The sequence below is a fragment of the Silurus aristotelis genome (genome assembly GCF_946808225.1).
Source record: "Silurus aristotelis genome assembly, chromosome: 16".
Taxonomy (NCBI): Eukaryota; Metazoa; Chordata; class Actinopteri; order Siluriformes; family Siluridae; genus Silurus; species Silurus aristotelis.
In genome coordinates this window covers 7,569,226-7,589,784 of record NC_139589.1, presented here as the reverse complement: position 1 = coordinate 7,589,784, position 20,559 = coordinate 7,569,226, and the positions used below count along the sequence as shown (strand labels likewise).

Genomic DNA, 20,559 nt, shown 5'->3' with positions numbered 1-20,559 from the left:
GTGAGAGACCTTTACGACGGGAAAAGGCTGCCGCCTGCTCAACCCGCTACTAGACAGCTCCTGCCCGCCGTGCCGGCTTGCATGAAGGAAATGGCCCGTTACTGGTCTAGCCCCTTCAAAAGCAAGCTTCCAGCAAAAGGGTGCTCCAAGCTGGAGATTCAAGGGATGGAGGAGCTGGGGTTGGCCGGACCCCCAGCTGTGGAGCCTTCGGTGGCTTATCACCTCCATCTGAATCGGCGTTCTATCTCTGCCTCCTCTCAAATTGCGCTGCCTGGAAAAATCGAGAGATTGACGGCGTCCATCCATCAGAGGATGTATAAATACGCAGCGCAGTCAGTGTGCTCGCTAAACGCGGTGACGTTGCTGTCCGCGTACCAGGCGGAGATTTTGGAGGAGATGGGACGACAGCTCGACACGGGAGTACCTAACCCGGTGCTTTGGGACGAGATCTGTGTGGTGAGCACTCTCAGGAAACAGGAGGATGAAGCATTCAACCTCTGTTTGCCTCGTAAGCTGTCTCAGAACCCGCCCCCTCAGCCAGCGCGACGGAGTTTTGCTGCAGCCGCGGCTGCGAGAGGGAGACCGATGAGCGCGAGAAGTGCGAGATCGGCTCCCGGCGGACAACAAGCTGGCCAACGTCCAGCGTGTTAGCGAGCTGCAGGCCCTGTCTGTCAGTCCATCCTGTTTGCAGTTTGCCCCTGGGCTCACGAAAGTTTCCTTTCGCCCTAACCCGGCGTTTGTACCTAAAGTGATGGATTCTTCTTATAGATGTCCCGTTACAGAACTTTTGGCTTTTCACCCTCCTCCGTTCTCATCACAGGAGGAGGAGAGGTTGAGTTCCTTGTGCCCAGTGCGGGCTCTCCGTACATACGTCAGGAGAGCAGCGGATTTCAGAAAGTCTGACCGGCTGTTTGTGTCTTGGGCTACCCCCCACAAAGGGAAGCCGTTATCGAGACAACGGCTGTCCCACTGGATTGTAGAGGCTATATCTCTAGCGTATAAATGCTGTGGTTCTCAAGCACCTGAGGGTCTGAGGGCCCACTCGACTAGAGGGATGGCGACTTCATGGGCCCTGCTTAAGGGAGTTTCTGTTCAGGAAATTTGTGCGGCGGCTGGTTGGGCCACGCCACACACATTTGTGCGGTTTTATAGACTGGATGTGTCTGAGACTGGGTTTTACAGACTGGGTGTAGCGGGATCATGTGCAATCCGGGAGTAGTCTAGATCTCCCATAGTGAAACACCGAGCGAAGTTAGAAAAAGAACGATGGGTTACTTAACGTAATCCCGGGTTCTTTGATAACAGAGTGAGGTGTTTTACCAGCACTTCCCTCCTTGCACGAGGACGGGAAGAAATCTCATTGCAATGATGTTAGATGGGGTCGACCTGAGAGATAAAGGTGGGGCGGAGCCTGATCTCAGGTCGACCTGTCTGTCAAGACAGACGTGGTGTCATAAGAGCTTCTGTAGTTGGTCACGCCCAAAGCGATTCCCATAGTGAAACACCTCACTCTGTTATCAAAGAACCCGGGATTACGTTAAGAAACCCATCGTTCTGTTTTGTATTATAGTATGTCAGTTATTAATGATAGCACAGCTGAGGTTTCGCTTATATATCAACAAATATACCAGGTGGCACTAACAGAGGGGCCAGTTTTCAAACTCGTATTTACAATATTAATGTCTCTTTTCTTTATTTATGTGAATGCCGTCTTGGTCTACACTTTCTGGAGCAAACCTGTTTTCAAAGAGACTCCACGCTACATTCTGTTTAACCACATGATCCTTAATGACTCAATTCAGCTCTTTGTTACAGCTTTGTTGTATATTTTGGGTGTAGCCTATATCAAGTTAGTCATGGCTGTATGTGCTTTCATAGTTATTGCTTCAGGTGCAACTTTCCGTAATGCACCTTTAAACCTGGCTCTGATGTCACTAGAGCGTTATGTGGCCATAAGTTTTCCTCTAAGACATGCTGAAATAGCCACTCAGAAAAGAACTTACATTCCTATTTGAGTAATTTGGTTTTTAGGTTTGGTGCAGTATCTTATTGACTTGTTTTACAGTTCACAGGTGAATCCTAAATTTTTAACTTCACAAACATTTTGCCTAAGAGAGATGCTCTTTATAAAACAATGGCAAGTAGATCTTGAGGGCATCATTAACATATTCTTCTTTGTGTCAGTGTCTATAATAATACTTTTCACTTATGTCAGCATTTTGATAACAACCAGGTCTGCTATTTCCTCCAATAAAGACTCAGCTACAAAAGCTCACAAGACCGTGCTGCTACACGTCATTCAGCTGGGCTTGTGCCTTACCTCTTTTTTCTTCGGCCTTATTGAGCGAGCTGCAGCAATGTTCAGCAGCAACAGCAGCCTCTTCATTGAACTGCAATATGTAAACTTTTTATTAATGGTGATCTTACCACGTTGTTTAAGCCCACTCATCTATGGGCTGAGAGACAATGCCATACGGCCCTTGTTCATTTACTACTTCCACTGTACCACAGGCAAACATAAGTCTACAGTCAATGTTCACTGAAACAAGGCCCTTTCTCAGATGCTTATTAATACTTAAACCTTGGGTTGTTGTTTTTTTATTCTAAGCTAATTGAGAAAATATACTATGAACTGTTGTATATACTGCTAAACTCTTTAAAATTGATCAGTGTGTGCCAGTTACAGCCAACTTGGTTTAAAGTTAATTGTTTATAATGTTTCTTCTTCTTCTTCTTTCGGCTGCTCCCATTAGGGGTCGCCACAGCGGATCATCCGTCTCCATACCACCCTGTCCTCTATATCTGCCTCTTTTACACCAACTACCTGCATGTCTTCCCTCACCACATCCATGAACCTCCTCCTTGGCCTTCCTCTTTTCCTCCTACCTGGTGGCTCCATCTTCAGCATTTTTCTACCAATATAATTCATGTCCCTTCTCTGCACATGTCCAAACCATCTCAATCTCGCCTCCCTCACCTTGTCACCAAAACATCCTACATGTGCTGTCCCTCTAATAAACTCATTTCTAATCTTGTCCATCCTCGTCACTCCCAACGAAAACCTCAACATCTTCAGCTCTGCTACCTCCAGCTCCACCTCCTGTCTTTTACTCAATGCCACTGTCTCTAATCCATACAACATCGCAGGTCTCACCACAGTCCTATAAACTTTCCCTTTCATTCTTGCAGATACTCTTCTATCACAAATCACTCCTGTCACTCTTCTCCACCCACTCCACCCTGCCTGCACTCTTTTCTTTACTTCCCTAACACACTCTCCATTACTTTGCACTGTTGACCCCAGGTACCTGAACTCCTCCACCTTCTCCACCTCTTCTCCCTGCAACCGCATCACTCCACTGCCCTCCCTCTCATTCACACACATGTACTCTGTCTTACTCCTACTGACTTTCATTCCCCTTCTCTCCAGCGCAAATCTCCACCTCTCCAGGCTCTTCTCAACCTGCTCTCTACTCTCACCACAAATCACAATATCATCTGCAAACATCATAGTCCAGGGAGACTCCTGTCTGACCTCGTCCGTCAACCTGTCCATCACCACTGCAAACAGGAAAGGGCTCAGGGCCGATCCTTGATGCAGTCCAACCTTCACCCTGAACCAGTCTGTCGTACCTACTGCACACTTTACTGCCGTCACACTGTTCTCATACATGTCCTGCACCACCCTCACATACTTCTCTGACACACCTGACTTCCTCATACAATACCACAACTCCTCTCTCGGCACCCTGTCGTACACTTTCTCTAAATCCACAAATACACAATGCAGCTCCTTCTGTCCTTCTCTATACTTCTCCATCAACATCCTTAAAGCAAATAAGGCATCTGTGGTGCTCTTCCTCGGCATGAAACCATACTGTTGCTCACAGATGGTCACCTCTTCTCTCAACCTGGCTTCCACTACTCTTTCCCATAACTTCATGGTGTGACTGATCAACTTAATTCCCCTGTAGTTACTGCAGGTCTGCACATCTCCCTTATGCTTAAAGATCGGTACCAGCACACTCCTTCTCCATTCCTCAGGCATCCTCTCCCCTTCCAGAATCCTGTTAAACAATCTGGTTAAAAACTCCACTGCCATCTCTCCTAAACATCTCCACGCTTCTACCGGTATGTCATCTGGTCCAACCGACTTTCCATTCTTCATCCTCTTAATCGCTGCTCTCACTTCCTCCTTACTAATCCTATCTACATCCTGCTTCACCAACTCCACATCCTCCAACCTTATCTCTCTCTGATTTTCCTCATTCATCAGCTGCTCAAAATACTCCCTCCATCTTCTCAACACACTCTCCTCACTAGTCAACACATTTCCCTCTCCATCCTTTATTGCTCTAACTTGCAGTACATCCTTCCCCGCTCGGTCCCTCTGCTTGGCCAATCGGTATAAATCCTTTTCTCCTTCCTTAGTGTCCAACCTCTTATACAGTTCCTCATATGCCTTTTCCTTGGCTTTCGCCACATCCCTTTTAACCTGCTGCCGCATCTCCTTGTACTCCTGCTTACTTTTCTCATCACTCTGTCGATCCCACTTCTGTTTTGCCAACCTCTTTCCCCTAATGCTCTCCTGCACTTCCTCATTCCACCACCACGTCTCCTTGTCTTGCTTTCTATTTCCAGATGTTACACCAAGTACTTTTCTAGCTGCCTCATCCCTCATCACTCCTGCAGTAGTTGCCCAATCATCCGGCACCTCTTCACCACCACCGAGCCCCTGTCTGACCTCTTCCCTGAACCTCACACTACACTCTTCCTCCTTCAGTTTCCACCATCTTATTCTTCTTTCAAACCTTACTTTCCTCCTCTTCTTCTTCGCCTCCAAAACCATCCTACAGACCACCATCCGATGCTGTCTAGCTACACTGTCCCCCGCCAACACCTTACAGTCTCCAATCTCCTTCAGGTTGCATCTCCTACACAGAAGATAATCCACCTGTGTGCACCTTCCTCCACTCTTATACGTCACCCTATGATCCTCCTTCTTCTTAAAATACGTGTTCACCACTGCCATTTCCATCCTTTTAGCAAAATCTACCACCATCTGCCCTTTCACATTCCTCTCCTTAAAACCATACCTACCCATCACCTCCTCATCACCTCTGTTCCCTTCACCTACATGCCCATTAAAGTCTGCCCCAATCACCAATCGTTCTTTCCTAGGTACACCATCTACCACTTCATCTAATTCACTCCAGAATCTTTCTTTCTCCTCCATCTCACAGCCAACTTGTGGAGCATAGGCACTGATGACATTTATCATCATCCCTTCAACTTCCACCTTCACGATCATCACCCTATCAGAAACTCTCTTCACCTCCACTACACTCTTACTGTACGCTTCCTTCAGAATCACCCCTACACCATTTCTCTTCCCATCCACACCATGATAAAACAGTTTAAACCCACCTCCAATGTTCCTGGCCTTACTCCCTTTCCACTTGGTCTCCTGAACACACAACACATCTACCTTTCTCCTCTCCATCATATCAGCTATCTCTCTCCCTTTACCCGTCATAGTACCAACATTTAAAGTACCAACCGAACCTCTACTCTCCTACACTGCTCCTTTTCCTGCCGTCTCTGTAGACGCCTTCCTCCTCTCCTTCTCCTCCTTCGGCCAACAGTAGCCCAATTTCCACCGGTACCCTGTCGGCTAACGATACCTGTGGCGGTCGTTGTTAACCCGGGCCTCGACCGATCCAGTATGAAATTTTCATTTGTGATCCGCATATTTGATTTGGCACATGTTTTAAGCTGGATGCCCTTACTAACGCAACCCTCCCCATTTACCCGGGCTTGGGACCGGCACTAAGAGTACACTGGCTTGTGCCCCCCTAATGGCTGGGTTATTGTTTATAATGTTTAACATCTTTAATTAAATAATGTTAAATAAAACCTTTTTTTTTTTTTTGCTTTATTACACCTAATATTCTGGCTAGCAGGAGAGTTCTTACAGAGTGAATAAAAATAGCAGCTTTTAATGTTCAGTACAGAATGCTGAAATGGCCAGATTAAATTAATTTTGTAGATACTGTGTGCTTAAACCACTACAAGCTTGTGTTTATTTAAAATAAAACTTAACTTACACTTAATTGATAATTACTTGATTTTTTACATATTTATTCACAGGTATTTATTTGGCAACGGATGTGAGTCAAAGTGATTTGACTGAGATTATGTAGTGGTGGGTAGAATATAACCTGACCAAATTACACTCTGTATGTAATCTTTTTTAAATTGATGCAAAAATGGCAAAGGCCTGAAGTTAGTTGTCTTTTTGTTCATGTTGTATGATTTTTTTTTTTTACCCACTTCAGGTGACTGCTATGACTTTGACCAAAAATCTGAGCTTGTGATTTTTAAAATTGCACTCAATTCTGCACAGTAAAATTGTTAACCACCACTTCTGTGTCAGTTAAATCTTCTATGCAGGTCCATAGTCTTATTCAAGAGTTTTCCGTCATGTTTATGCTGAGGTATATGAGAATTTTCTTGTCTTCCAAATATTACTTTGACCTCCACACTTCCCCTTTACTGTCATTTTTAACAACATTTCAGAAAGGGAAAGCTTCTTTGATGTCTTTAGATTAACTCTACAAGGGGTAAGGATGATTTGGAGGCATCTGCTTAGAAAAGCTTATGGTAATTGAGTGTAGACTTGATATTTGAGGAATCACATAATCATATCTTCAAAATGTTTAGCCTGATGATAAATCCTGACCTACCATATGAATCCTAACAAATCTATTAAAGTAAAAAATGCTACTAAACTTTACTGAAAGGGTGTCTGAAATTTTGCATATTTATTGTTTTTGGGGTTTTTTTTGTGAAATGTATTTGTTGTAATGTTCATTAATAAAAAGTAAAGCTTCATTATTATTATTATTTGTCAAAAAATAAAGAAAGAAAGAAAGAAATATTATATATATATATATATATATATATATATATATATATATATATATATATATATATATATATATATATATATATATATATATATATGGATGCCCTTCCAAATGTAAGGCTCCCCATTTATCCAGGCCTGGACCAGCACTAAGAGTGCACTGGCTTGTGCAACCCTAATGGCTGGGTTAATATATGGGTCTATACATATATTGGTATATCCAAACTGTACACGAAGTGGCTCGGCATCTACTTCTTTAAAGGTCCAAAATCTTCATAGGGCGTGACTGGAGCTGGCACAACCTCAGGATGCCTCGGTATGGGTTTAAGAAAGAGAAGCAGTGGAAAGAAATTACCGTAGCTGCTGTTCATAATTAACAAGCAAAAGTGTAAAATGTGCATGTGATCAGATGTACTGGAGCACAAGATTATGATATGTTATATGTGTTATGTGTAGGCCTTACTAAAAAAGATACGTCTTTAATTTTGCTTTTAACTTAAACTGGGAGAGTATCAGTGTCTGAGCCCCAAACACTGTCAGGAAGGCTTTTTCAAAGTTTAGAAGCTAATTGTGAGAATGCTCTCCCGCCTTTGGCGCACTTTGCTATTCTAGGAACTACTAGAAGTCCAGAGTTTGGGGATCTTAAGGAGCATGATGGATTGTAGTGTGTTAGAAGACTGTATTGATACATGTGAGCTAAATCATTTAGGGCTTTGTAGGTAAGTAGCAATAGCTTGTAGTCAATTTGAAACTTAACATGTAGCTAGTGTAGGGATGATAAGATTGGGTATATAAGGTCATTTTCCTCAACCTTGTGAGAACCCTAGCTTGGTAATTAATGATGCAGGACAACAGCCTAGTAATGCATTACAATAGTCTGGAGGTCATAAATGCATAGACGAGCTTCTCTGCATCAGATATAGACAACATGTTTCTTAGCTTAGCAATATTTCTAAGATGGAAGAACCCTGTTTTTGTAATATGGGTGATATGATTTTCAAAAGACAAGTTGCTGTCTAAAATAACTCCCAGGTCTTTAACTGTTGAACTAGTAGTTACAGTACATCCTTCTACATGCAAGCTTCTGTGTACTGGTTTTTGGGCCGATGAGCAAAATCTCTGTCTTATCGGAATTTAATTATATAAATGAATGCATCATCCAATCTTTTAATTCTTTAGCACAGTCAGTTAATTGTGCGAATTGAGATGTTTCATCTGGTTTTGATGAGATAAATAGCTGGGTATCATCAGCATAACAGTAAAAGCTAATCCCATGACTTCTGATAATATTTCCCAAGGGAAGCGTGTATATTGTGAAAAGCAGAGGTCCTTGAACTGAACCTTGTGGCACCCCATAATTTACTTGCATTAACCTGTGTAGTTCTCCATTTAAATCTACAAAATGGTAACGATCAGGCAGGTAGGATTTAAACCAGCTTAATGCCTGTCCCTGAATGCTGATGTAATTCTGTAAGTGATCCAGGAGATCATGATCTATAAGGTTAAATGCAGCGCTAAGATCTAGCAAAACTAACAGAGAGATGTAGCCTTGGTCTTAAGCTAAAAACAGGTCATTTGTGATTTTAACTAGAGCAGTTTCTGTGCTATGATGGGGCCTGAAACCTGACTGAAGCTCTTCAAAGATATTTTTTTCTTGTAAGAAGGAACATAACTGGGCAGACACGATCTTTTCTAAAATCTTAGACATAATGGAAGGTTTGAAATGGGTCTGTAATTTAATAGTTCATTTGGATCCAAATTAAGTTTCTTAATTAGGGGCTAAATAACTGCCAACTTGAGGGGTTTAGGGACATGACCTTAAGATAGTAAGGAGCAAATAATATTTAGAAAAGGCTCACCAGCTGTATGTAACACTTCTTTCAGCAGTTTAGTTAGAATGGGATCTAACAGGCATGTTGTTAATTTGGCTTTGGTAATAACATTGTAAAGCTCTTCCTGTCCTATACGTGTAAAGAATTTTAATTGTAATTATGTTTAGCAATTAGTTTTAGGTGAGACTGAATCATGAGATGCTGTCAGAGGTTGGATCTCCTCAATTGTGTTTCTAATACTATAAATGTTTTCAGTGAAAAAATTCATAAAGTCCTCACTATTAAACTTTGATGGAATGTGGCGGGCCGTGCATGTGGTAATTGGTCCTTCATTGGGGACTTACGAAACTTAATCGACCTCTTAATACCACCACTCTCATGTCACAATTATAGAAACCATCAATACAATACAAAACGCAATATAACAATGCGTGGAATTACAGAGAAAGAGACATTTTGTGTATGGAGGGTGAATACCATTTTACTAAAGCACGAAACCCAGTTAAGACAACTCCAAACTTCTACACTACCACTGCAACTGTGCCACCTACATAATCTGGAACAGTTCAAAATCAATATTTTGTCTGATAACATGACAAAATTAAAATTTAAACAAAATACAACCTACTCACCAGAGGTGCATACTTATAATTTGCACCACTCTTCAGAGGCTGTAAGCCAATAGTACCGCTTGTATTTACTGTTCTGGAAGTGTTGAACAATTTCTTTCCCGGTATAAGACAAACTAACTAGCTTCGGGGTTGGCCGACCTTTCCTCACGATGTCTAGCTTTTTTTAAAATGGATTTTTAAGTATATCCGAGACCAAATCAATTTCTCTTCCTCTGTAGGCATAAAAAAGTCTTACTCAGATGTATTCATGTGTGCAGAGCGCTACACACATGTTTTGGCAGTCGAACTTGGCTGTAACAGTTTACCTCTGACCAACCAACCAGAGGACAGAGAAATGCTGATGCTATTCTGGGCCAGCTAGTTGGCCCTGTGAGGCGAATTTGAAATCTGATTGGTCAATAAAACAAACCCATTGATTATAGAGACTATGGTAAAAGGGCCACCAGTACAGACTTTGAAGGCCCTGTGCAGATTAGATTGACATAGCAGCACATAGAGGCTGACATATGATTGGACAAAAAATCTAACTTCCACATACACGTACTGAAAGCATTGCAGCCAAGAGAAACACTACAAAAATTAAGACAACAATCTGTTGGAAATAAATTAATACAATTTCATATAACAAATATTAGAATTTAGGTTGTAAATGTAGGTCAGTGCTTTGGATAGTGTTTAGACCGCCCGTCATTAGTAGCCACTGTACTAAAAAGCCCAGGATTGTTTCTGTCAATTTTTATGAGTTTGCTCAGGTGTTTAAATCAAGCAGCATTTAACACCTTTTTGTAGCTGAGCATACTGTCTTTATACACAGTTCTAAAAACCTCCAATTTAGTTTTTCTTATTTTCTTATACGATGGTGCAGGTGTTTTTTCTCTAAACTTTTTTAATCGGCTGGGGTCAACAATGTCTAATGTACTAGTGAGGATAGTATCTATGTTGTTAGCCATTTTATCAAGATATTCAAAATTTAGGGGTTTAGTGAGAAGTTGAGATAAATCAGGCAGATTATTTGTGAAACTGTCCTTATTAGTCGAAACAATAGTCCTACCAAGTCTGTAACGTGGTGAGACGCAGCTAATTTGCTCTACTGGTAGTGTGTACAATATAAGGTATAATCTGTGATTTTACTCTGAGGTAAAATATCTATATCAGTGATGTCTGCTCCGTGGGATATTATTGAATCTGGTGAGGGGTGTACTTACTTTTGTGTGATACTGTATGTACTGAAGATGAAGATCACCAAAATTTCAAATGCCTGTGACTTAGCACTTAGGCTTTTTGTGTGTGGCCCAACAGTACCTCCTGGTGGAGAAAAGCAGGACCACACCCAGGCTAAAAGAAAATTCAAATATACAGTTTTCCTCTTCTTTTCTATAGAAAACCTTCTATTCTTTGAAATCTCTAGACAGAGATTTTTTTTTTCTTTCTTTCAAATTAGCCATCAATTACTGAACTCTGCAACACATTGTCCACCAAATAGTACTGTTTTCTGTATTTCACTTTGCTGTCTGGCCATTTCTCTGTTAGTCATATGATTCTGCATGAGGGAAGTGTAAAGATAATCCCAAGCATACTCATCCACTAAAACAAACACATCATAACATTTACAAGAAAATATATGTTTTTGATGCATAACCAAACAATAATGTGGATGTACATTTAATCAGTGAATACCTCAAGTAATCAATGGCCAAAATAAAAATAGTAGAAAAATTCTTCATTTGATCTGTGAGCTATTCAACAAATGAGTAATTAAAAGGTAAAAGCATTCTATAAAATTATATTTTTTAACAGAACATGGAAGATTGATTTTGTCTATAAGCAATGCTTTGTTTACAACAATTTGATCTATTTAAATATTGTTTTATTGTACTTGTTCTGTGTTACGAATTAATTTTGTAAATGTTTATGTTAGAACTGTTATTCAAGTGTGAATAATCATTTGTGAAAAATGTGTCAAAAATGTGTCATTTGCATAACTATTTTAGTTTCTGTTAGAAGGTGTGTCATCATCTCTCTCTGGGGGTTTGGTTGTACTTTATAAAGGTCCATTTATAACTGTCTTACTCTTTAGAGCTGGGCTCACATTCAAATGGATCCCTTTAATCTCACTTCTCCAGCACTAGATATACATTTATTTATGCACAAAAATTCTAATTTGTTATAAAATGTATATTGTGTTTGTACCTTGAGAACGTCATGGTAAATTGTATTGGCTGATACTGTTCTGTTATAAGTTTTATTGCTTTGGGTCTGTAAATATCATTGCATGCTCATGGTTTGTTCAAGATTATGGCATCCACTAATTATAGTACAGCTGAGGATTCGTTGATATATCAGCAATTGTTTCAGGTTGCACTGACGGAGGGGCCGATATCAAAAGTCAGCGTTGCAATAATAATGTCGCTCTTCTTTACGTATTTGAATGCTGTCATGGTCTATACTCTTTGGAGCAAGCCTATTTTTAAAGAGACTCCACGCTATATTCTGTTTAACCACATGCTTCTTAATGACTCCATACAGCTCCTTATTACCTCTTTGTTGTATATTTTAGGTCTGGCTTATCTCAAGCTAGCTATGGCTGCTTGTGCTTTTATGGTTTTTGTTTCAAGTACGACTTTCAATAATGCTCCTTTAAACCTGGCTCTGATGTCACTAGAGCGTTATGTGGCTATAAGATTTCCTCTAAGACATGCTGAAATGGTAACTCAGAAAAGAACTCATATTGCTATTGGAGTCATTTGGTTCATTGGGTCTATAAACTTCATAATTGATTTGCTTTATGGTGTAGCGATGGATTCTAACTATTTAATCTCACAAATGTTGTGCACAAGGGAAAAGCTTTTCATAAAGCAATGGCAGGTGGATGTTAATCGAGGTTTTAACATATTTTACTTTGTGTCAGTGTCTTTGATCATCCTTTTTACTTATGTCAGCATTTTTATTACAGCCAGGTCAGTTTCCTCCAATAAAGACTCTGCTGCAAAAGCTCACAAGACCGTGCTGCTACATCTAGTTCAGCTGGGACTGTGCCTTACCTCCTTTCTATACAGTCTAATGGAGCGAGCAGCAGCAGTGGCCGGCAGCAGCAGCCTTTTCAGGGACCTGCGTTATCTAAACTATTTATTTGTTCTGATCTTGCCACGCTGTCTATCTCCACTCATCTATGGACTGAGAGACGATGCTGTACGGCCTTTATTCATCTACTACTTTCGCTGTGCCACAGGCAAACGCAAGAATGCAGTAAATATACACTAAAATAAGGCTTTTTGTTCAGATGTTAAAACATGCAATTTAATTGTTATATGTACTGTTATTTGTATCCCAAGGAGTTATTTTGTAAAAAAAATAAATAAAAATTAATTAAATGTAGGAGTGCTATACATAATTACCCAGTAATTTAAAGGCTGTAGTTCAGCTCTGGCATTTGCCAGGACTTAGACCCTAATACAAATTATTACTGAAATAATTATTAATCTTTTTTACATGTGATGATCAGGTAATTAATTAAAATAAATATAAATTAAATTAAATCCATAACATATGTTCAGTTCGACAAATTTAAAAACAAATTCTAGAAATATATTCTCCATCTGGGAGTCCTTTATTTACCTTTTCTTCACAAGTACTTGTCAAAATTGAGCTAATTTAGAAAAAAAGGACTGGGTTATCCTGCAGAATGAAGGAATAAATTAATGCCTAATACACCAATCTGCTCATTTGGCATCAAATTGGTTATGATTGCATTATGGCAGTGTTAATCGGTGCATTTACTAATAATCCTTGCCAGTGCATTGCATCTGCGGTTGAGAATATGAACCTTTTGGGCCTCTTTGGGGAAAAGATTGTTGAGTGCAATCACCTTTTTTGCATTTATAATTGTTATATAAGTCAAGATTCCTTCTATTATCACAATGTTGGTTTCAGATGTTTATTAGCACACTATTAAACCTGTCTGTGATGTCACTAGAGCATTATGTGTTCTTACGCTTTTCTCTAAGACATGCTGGAATAGCCTCAGAAAGGAACCCGTAGTGCTGTTGGTCATTTGGTTTGTGGGTTATAAAAACTTAATATTTGACTTGCTTTCAAGACTAGTGATGGATTCCACTTTTTTAACCTCATAAATAATGTGCACTAGAAAAAGGCTTATATAATAAAATGGCAGGTAGATGATGCTTTAACATATTTTTCTTTGTATCTGAATCTGATCATCTTTTTTTTCCACTTATATCTGCATTGCAATCACAGCCGGGTCTATTTTCTTTAATAAAGACTCTGCTACTCAAGTCCACAGAACTGTACTGCTGCATCTCATTCAGCATTTACATTATCTAAAATATTTGTGCTGATCTTGCCTCACTGCATAAGACTACTCAAATATGGACTGATAGATCATGCTGAAAGGCTTTTATTCATCTACTATGTGCACTGAATTAAAAACTATTTATTCAGGTGTATAATCTTACTAATTGAATGTCATATTTACTGCTATGGATAACTGAGTAGAGAAAACACTGTAGGAGTGTTGTTTAACATTATAAAAGGATTAAATGTTTAACAATGTATTATTAAATCAATTCTACTACTGAGTGTCTGAGTGCATAAGACTAAAACAACCTTTGTGCTCACTAAAACATTTTTTTTTAAATAAAAAACTGGTTGTTTAAGAAAGCCATGCCTTGAATATTGCTTTAGAAATAAGCTCCTCATACATATTGCAGTCCAAAGTTTCCTACTGAAATTTAATGACAATGATACTTGTCTAGTTTTGCTAGTTGCTAATTTTACATTTAGCTCTTGCAGCTAATTCGTTGCATTTTACAACATACATATATATATATATATATATATATATATATATATATATATATATATATATATATATATATATATATATATATGTATACAGTGAGGAAAATAAGTATTTGAACACCCTGCTATTTTGCAAGTTCTCCCACTTAGAAATCATGGAGGTCTGAAATTGTCATCGTAGGTGCATGTCCACTGTGAGAGACATAATCTAAAAAAAAAAAAAATTAAGAAATCACAATATATGATTTTTAAACTATTTATTTGTATGATACAGCTGCAAATAAGTATTTGAACACCTGTCTATCAGACCCTCAAAGACCTGTTAGTCTGCCTTTAAAATGTCCACCTCCACTACATTTATTATCCTAAATTAGATGCACCTGTTTGAGGTCGTTAGCTGCATAAAGACACCTGTCCACCCCATACAATCAGTAAGAATCCAACTACTAACATGGCCAAGACCAAAGAGCTGTCCAAAGACACTAGAGACAAAATTGTACACCTCCACAAGGCTGGTAAGGGCTACGGGGAAATTGCCAAGCAGCTTGGAGAAAAAAGGTCCACTGTTGGAGCAATCATTAGAACATGGAAGAAGCTAAACATGACTGTCAATCTCCCTCAGACTGGGGCTCCATGCAAGATCTCACCTCGTGGGGTCTCAATGATTCTAAGGAAGGTGAGAAATCAGCCCAGAACTACATGGGAGGAGCTGGTCAATGACCTGAAAAGAGCTGGGACCACCGTTTCCAAGGTTCCAGTTGGTAATACACTAAGACGTCATGGTTTGAAATCATGCATGGCACGGAAGGTTCCCCTGCTTAAACCAGCACATGTCCAGGCACGTCTTAAGTTTGCCAATGACCATTTGGATGATCCAGAGAAGTCATGGGAGAAAGTCATGTGGTCAGATGAGACCAAAAAAGAACTTTTGGGTCAAAATTCCACTAAACGTGTTTGGAGGAAGAAGAATGATGAGTACCATCCCAAGAACACCATCCCTACTGTGAAGCATGGGGGTGGTAGCATCATGCTTTGGGGGTGTTTTTCTGCACATGGGACAGGGCGACTGCACTGTATTAAGTAGAGGATGACCGGGGCCATGTATTGCGAGATTTTGGGGAACAACCTCCTTCCCTCAGTTAGAGCATTGAAGATGGGTCGAGGCTGGGTCTTCCAACATGACAATGGCCCGAAGCACACAGCCAGGATAAACAAGGAGTGGCTCTGTAAGAAGCATATCAAGGTTCTGGCGTGGCCTAGCCAGTCTTCAGACCTAAACCCAATAGAGAATCTTTGGAGGGAGCTCAAACTCTGTGTTTCTCAGCAACAGGCCAGAAACCTGACTGATCTAGAGAAGATCTGTGTGGAGGCGTGGGCCAAAATCCCTCCTGCAGTGTGTGCAAACCTGGTGAAAAACTACAGGAAACGTTTGACCTCTGTAATTGCAAACAAAGGCTACTGTACCAAATATTAACATTGACTTTCTCAGGTGTTCAAATACTTATTTGCAGCTGTATCATACAAATAAATAGTTAAAAAAATCATACATTTTTATTTCTCAATTTTTTTTTTAGATTATGTCTCTCACAGTGGACATGCCCCTACGATGACAATTTCAGACCCCTCCATGATTTCTAAGTGGGAGAACTTGCAAAATAGCAGGGTGTTCAAATATTTATTTTCCCCACTGTATGTGTGTGTGTGTATATATATATATATATATATACAGTACAGACCAAAAGTTTGGACACACCTTCTCATTCAAAGAGTTTTCTTTATTTTCATGACTATGAAAATTGTAGAGTCACACTGAAGGCATCAAAACTATGAATTAACACATGGAATTATATACATAACAAAAAAGTGTGAAACAACTAAAAAAATGTCATATTCTATGTTCTTCAAAGTAGCCACCTTTTGCTTTGATTACTGCTTTGCACACTCTTGGCATTCTCTTGATGAGCTTCAAGAGGTAGTCACCTGAAATGTTCTTCCAACAGTCTTGAAGGAGTTCCCCGAGAGATGCTTGGCACTTGTTGGCCCTTTTGCCTTTACTCTGCGGTCCAGCTCACCCCTAAACCATCTCGATTGGGTTCAGGTCCGGTGACTGTGGAGGCCAGGTCATCTGGCGCAGCACCCCATCACTCTCCTTCTTGGTCAAATAGCCCTTGATGCCTTCAGTGTGACTCTACAATTTTTTATAGTCATGAAAATAAATAAGACTCTTTGAATGAGAAGGTGTGTCCAAACCTTTGGTCTGTACTGTATGTATATATATATATATATATATATATATATATATATATATATATATATATATATATATATATATATATATATATACTTCGTTCTACATAACCCCTGTCCTGTACATCTGCCTTTTTAAACCTAACCACCTGCATGTCTTTCCTCACCATAAACCTCCTCTTTGGCCAATCCTCAGCATTCTCCTACAGATATACCCCATGTCCCTCCTCTGCACATCTCCAAACCATCTCAATCGAGCCTCCCTCACCTTGTCTCTAAAACAACCTACATGCGCTGTCCCTCTAATAAACTCGTTTCTAATCCTGTCCATCCTCGTCACTCCCAACGAAAAGCTCAACATCTTCAGATCCGCTACCTCCAGCTTCACCTCCTGTTTTTTACTCAATGCCATCATACACCATAAACCATACAACATGGCAGGCCTCACCACGGTCCTATAAACTTTCCCTTTCACTTTTGCAGATACTCTTCTATCACAAATCACTCCTCCCTGCCTGCACTCTTTTCTTCACTTCTCTAACACACTCTCCTTTACTTTGCACTGTTGACCCCAGGTACCTGAACTCCTCCACCTTCTCCATCTATTTTCCCTGCACAGACACCACTCCACTGCCCTCCCTCTCATTCACACACATGTACTCTGTCTTACTCTAACTGACTTTCATTCCCCTTCTCTCCAGCGCATATCTCCACCTCTCCAGGCTCTTCTCAACCTCCCACCACAAATAACAATATCATCTGCAAAAATCATGGTCCACAGAGACTCCTGTCTGACCTCGTCCGTCAACCTGTCCATCACCACTACACACTTTACTGCTGTCCCACTGTCCTCATACATGTCTTACACCACCCTTACATACTTCACTGACACACGTGACTTCCTCATACAATACCACAACTCCTCTCTCGGCACCATCATACGCTTTCTCTAAATCCACAAACACACAATGCAACTCCTTCTTACCTTCTTTATACTTCTCCATCAACATTCTCAAAGCAAATAATGCATCTGTAGTGCGCTTCCTCAATCTACTGCCGCGCCGCCATCTTGGATCAACCTTTATTGCTCTAACTTGCAGCACATCCTTCCCAGCTCGGCCTCCCTCTGCCTGGCCCATCGGTACAAATCCTTTTCTCCTTCCTTAATGTCCAACTTCTCATAGAGCTCCTCATATGCCTTTTCCTTAGCTTTCGCCACATCCCTCTTTATCTGCTGCTGCATCTCCTTGTACTCCTGCCTACCTTCCTCATCACACTGTTGATCCCAATTCTGTTTTTTCAACCTCTTTCTCTTTATGCTCTCCTGCACTTCCTCATTTCACCACCACATCTCTTTGTCTTTCCTTTCTATTTCCAGAGGTCACACCAAGTACCTTTCTAGCTGTCTCCCTTAACACTTCTGCAGTAGTTGCCCAATCATCCAGCACCTCTCCACCACCACCGAGCCCATCTGACCTCTTCCCTGAATCTCATACTACAGTCTTCCTCCTTCAGTTTCCACCATCTTATTCTTCTTTCAGGCCTCACTCTCCTCCTCTTCTTTTTCATCTCCAAAACCATCCTAAAGACCACCATCCGATGCTGTCTAGTCACACGTCCCCTGCCATCACCTTATAGTCTCCAATCTCCTTCAGGTTGCATCTCCTGCATAGAACATAGCCCACCTGTGTGCACCTTCCTCCGCTCTTATACATCAACCTATGTTCCTCCTTCTTCTTAAAATAAGTATTTACCACTGCCATTTCCATCCTTTTAGCAAAATCTACCACCATCTGCCCTTCCACATGTCTCTCCTCAAGGCCATACCTACCCATCACCTCCTCCTTACCTCTGTTCCCTTCACATGCCCATTAAAGTCTGCCATAGGTACACCTTCTACCACTCCATCTAACTTACTCCAGAATTGTTCCTTCTCCTCCATCTATTAGAAACTCTCTTTATCTCCACTACACTTTTACTTTTACTTTTCCTTCAGAATCACCTCAAAACCATTTCTCTTTCTATCCACACCATGATAGAACAATTTAAAGGAGGACTCATAAGATGATGAGATGGCATCCACTTCCCACCTGAACAGAGTCTGTTTATTGGCAGGTAAACCTTTCCTGTTAGGGCAAGGGCAGACAAACAGCTGCTCCGACGTCCTCCATGGACTCGTCCCGGGCACAGCCGGTTCTGCTTCTCCTGGTCAAGAAATTAGTCCAACCGGCGGTGTTCACACCATACCGTGAAGTCTCCCGAGTCGCAAACAGATCCACCTGGGCTCTGTAAAACCTCTGCCATATCTGCTCCATCACCTCATGGTGGAGTCTCCATTCCCCAGGCCTCGGCCCTTGCCTCGAAAGGGCGTCCGCGCTCCAATTCAACCATCCTGGGATATAAACAGCTCTCAGTGAGAGAAGTTTCCCAAGGGACCACAGGAGGATCCGTCGCGCCAGCTTGTATAAGGGGCGAGAATGAAGGCCCTCCCAGGTGGTTGATATAAGAGACCACCGCTGTATTTTCTGTGTTGACCAACACATGACGGCCCCTAAAATCTTGGAGGAAGTGTTTCAGAACCAGAAACACTGCCATCATCTCCAGGCAGTTTATGTGCCACGAGAGGTGCGGCCCACTCCACAGACCCTGGGCGGACCCACCCCGTGAGGGAAGCGTCTGTCGTTAGCATTACGCAACAACAAGGAGTACCCAAAACGGTTCTCTCCACACATCCAAGGCTCAAAGGGCTCGCCGTGAGACCTTAAAGGTACAGTGTGGATTGACCTTCCGGAGAACCCTTCCTCGGACTTGATCTGAGACACGACCTCTTTGAGAGTGAGCATCCTGAACCTGAGCCTCATTAGTGAGCGGTTCTAGAAGCGCAGATCCAGTGTCGGACGCAAACCGCAATCGTTATGGTGGGACACACCCCGTTGAACCAGGGAGGACCCGATTTGAATTCGAGTAGCCCCTCTCTATAGAACGCAGGGCCCACTGAGACACGTCCAGCAGCCTTTCCCAGGTCGTCAGAAAATCCCTCAAGGGAACCAGCCCCTCGGGGCTGGCCTCCGACCCACTCGGAGCAGCTGGAGCAATGCCCTGCAGCCGTTGAAGCCTCGGGAGAGGTGGCAGGCCTCCCCCATCCACAGCGATAGTTCAGGAGGAAATAGAGGGAGGAATCCACTGGAGGGTGCCCTGAAGCACATCCTGTGACAGGGCTAACAGACCGGCCTCCTGTACCCGAACGGCTGGAGCAGCACCCTTGCAGCTGTCGGCGCCTCCTGCGAGGCGGCGGGCCTCCCCCATACACAGTGATCTTTTGGGCAGAGGTGGAGGGAGACACCCGCTGAAGGGAGGCCGTGCTCTCATCTTGTGTGCTCCTCATGTAGCACAGGCTGTGAGGAGTCCACGGGCTCGCTAGCGTCCATCATCTCATCCTCCTCGGAGGGAGAGATATGTAACACTGCGCTGCTCGCACTTGGAGAGGAAGCAGAAACCGTGCGTGCTTCCCTGTGAGAGCAGGCGCTCGACCCGGTAGGGGAGGCCAAAGAGAACTCTTCTCACTCCATGCCTTCTGCCAGATCGGCCTGCGAGCCCCACGCCTCTCGGGGAGCGAAGCGCGCGCATAGCCATGCAACTACAATGTAAACAATCGACTCTCGAGAGAGAGCTGATTGAGCATGCTCCACTCCCAAACAAACAACGCCTGCCCATGATGTCACGACATGCCTATTGGCCAGATTTCAGACGTAGTTCAGAGCATGGACAACGCGAGGCGTTCCCAAAGCGTTGTGACGCAGCTCGAGTCCCCAAATGGGGAACAACTCTTAATTAATTTCAAACAAACAAACACAAGACTTATGTGTTAACTGTAAAATAGACCACAAATCAGAAACCAATACAATACATTAAGTTACATTGATCACTTGGTTAAGTTCTGTGGAAGTGTTTTCTTAGGCCAAATCAAACTAAAAATGCTCTCAAGGTTTACAAGTTTCAGTAATGCATAGTTTTCTTCATACTCATTTATACATTATTACACAAATTTACTCTGCCTGTTTTTGGAAAAGTTACAGAAGTAGTTTTATAAATACTGTGTTCA

The 20,559-nt window shown here is 41.7% G+C and overlaps 1 protein-coding gene and 1 pseudogene across 3 annotated transcripts; both read left to right on the top strand.

Annotated features, from left to right (window-relative positions):
* Nucleotides 1-1,571: 1,571 nt before the first annotated feature.
* On the top strand, nucleotides 1,572-2,543 carry LOC310738863 (odorant receptor 131-2-like; annotated as a pseudogene). Its single transcript has one exon. The product of its transcript is annotated as an odorant receptor 131-2-like (transcript).
* Nucleotides 2,544-11,687: 9,144 nt separating this feature from the next.
* Nucleotides 11,688-12,549, top strand: LOC310739562 (odorant receptor 131-2-like; the record flags this gene model as incomplete). Of its 2 annotated transcripts, none has more annotated exons than XM_083565553.1 (2): nucleotides 11,688-12,257; nucleotides 12,346-12,549. In XM_083565553.1, 2 exons carry the CDS (start codon nucleotides 11,688-11,690, stop codon nucleotides 12,409-12,411), a joined length of 636 nt encoding a protein of 211 aa, XP_083421679.1. In that variant the 3' UTR covers nucleotides 12,412-12,549. The 2 variants fall into 2 exon arrangements, with proteins under 2 accessions (XP_083421679.1, XP_083421680.1); XM_083565554.1 differs by having other exon boundaries at nucleotides 12,350-12,514.
* Nucleotides 12,550-20,559: the final 8,010 nt, after the last annotated feature.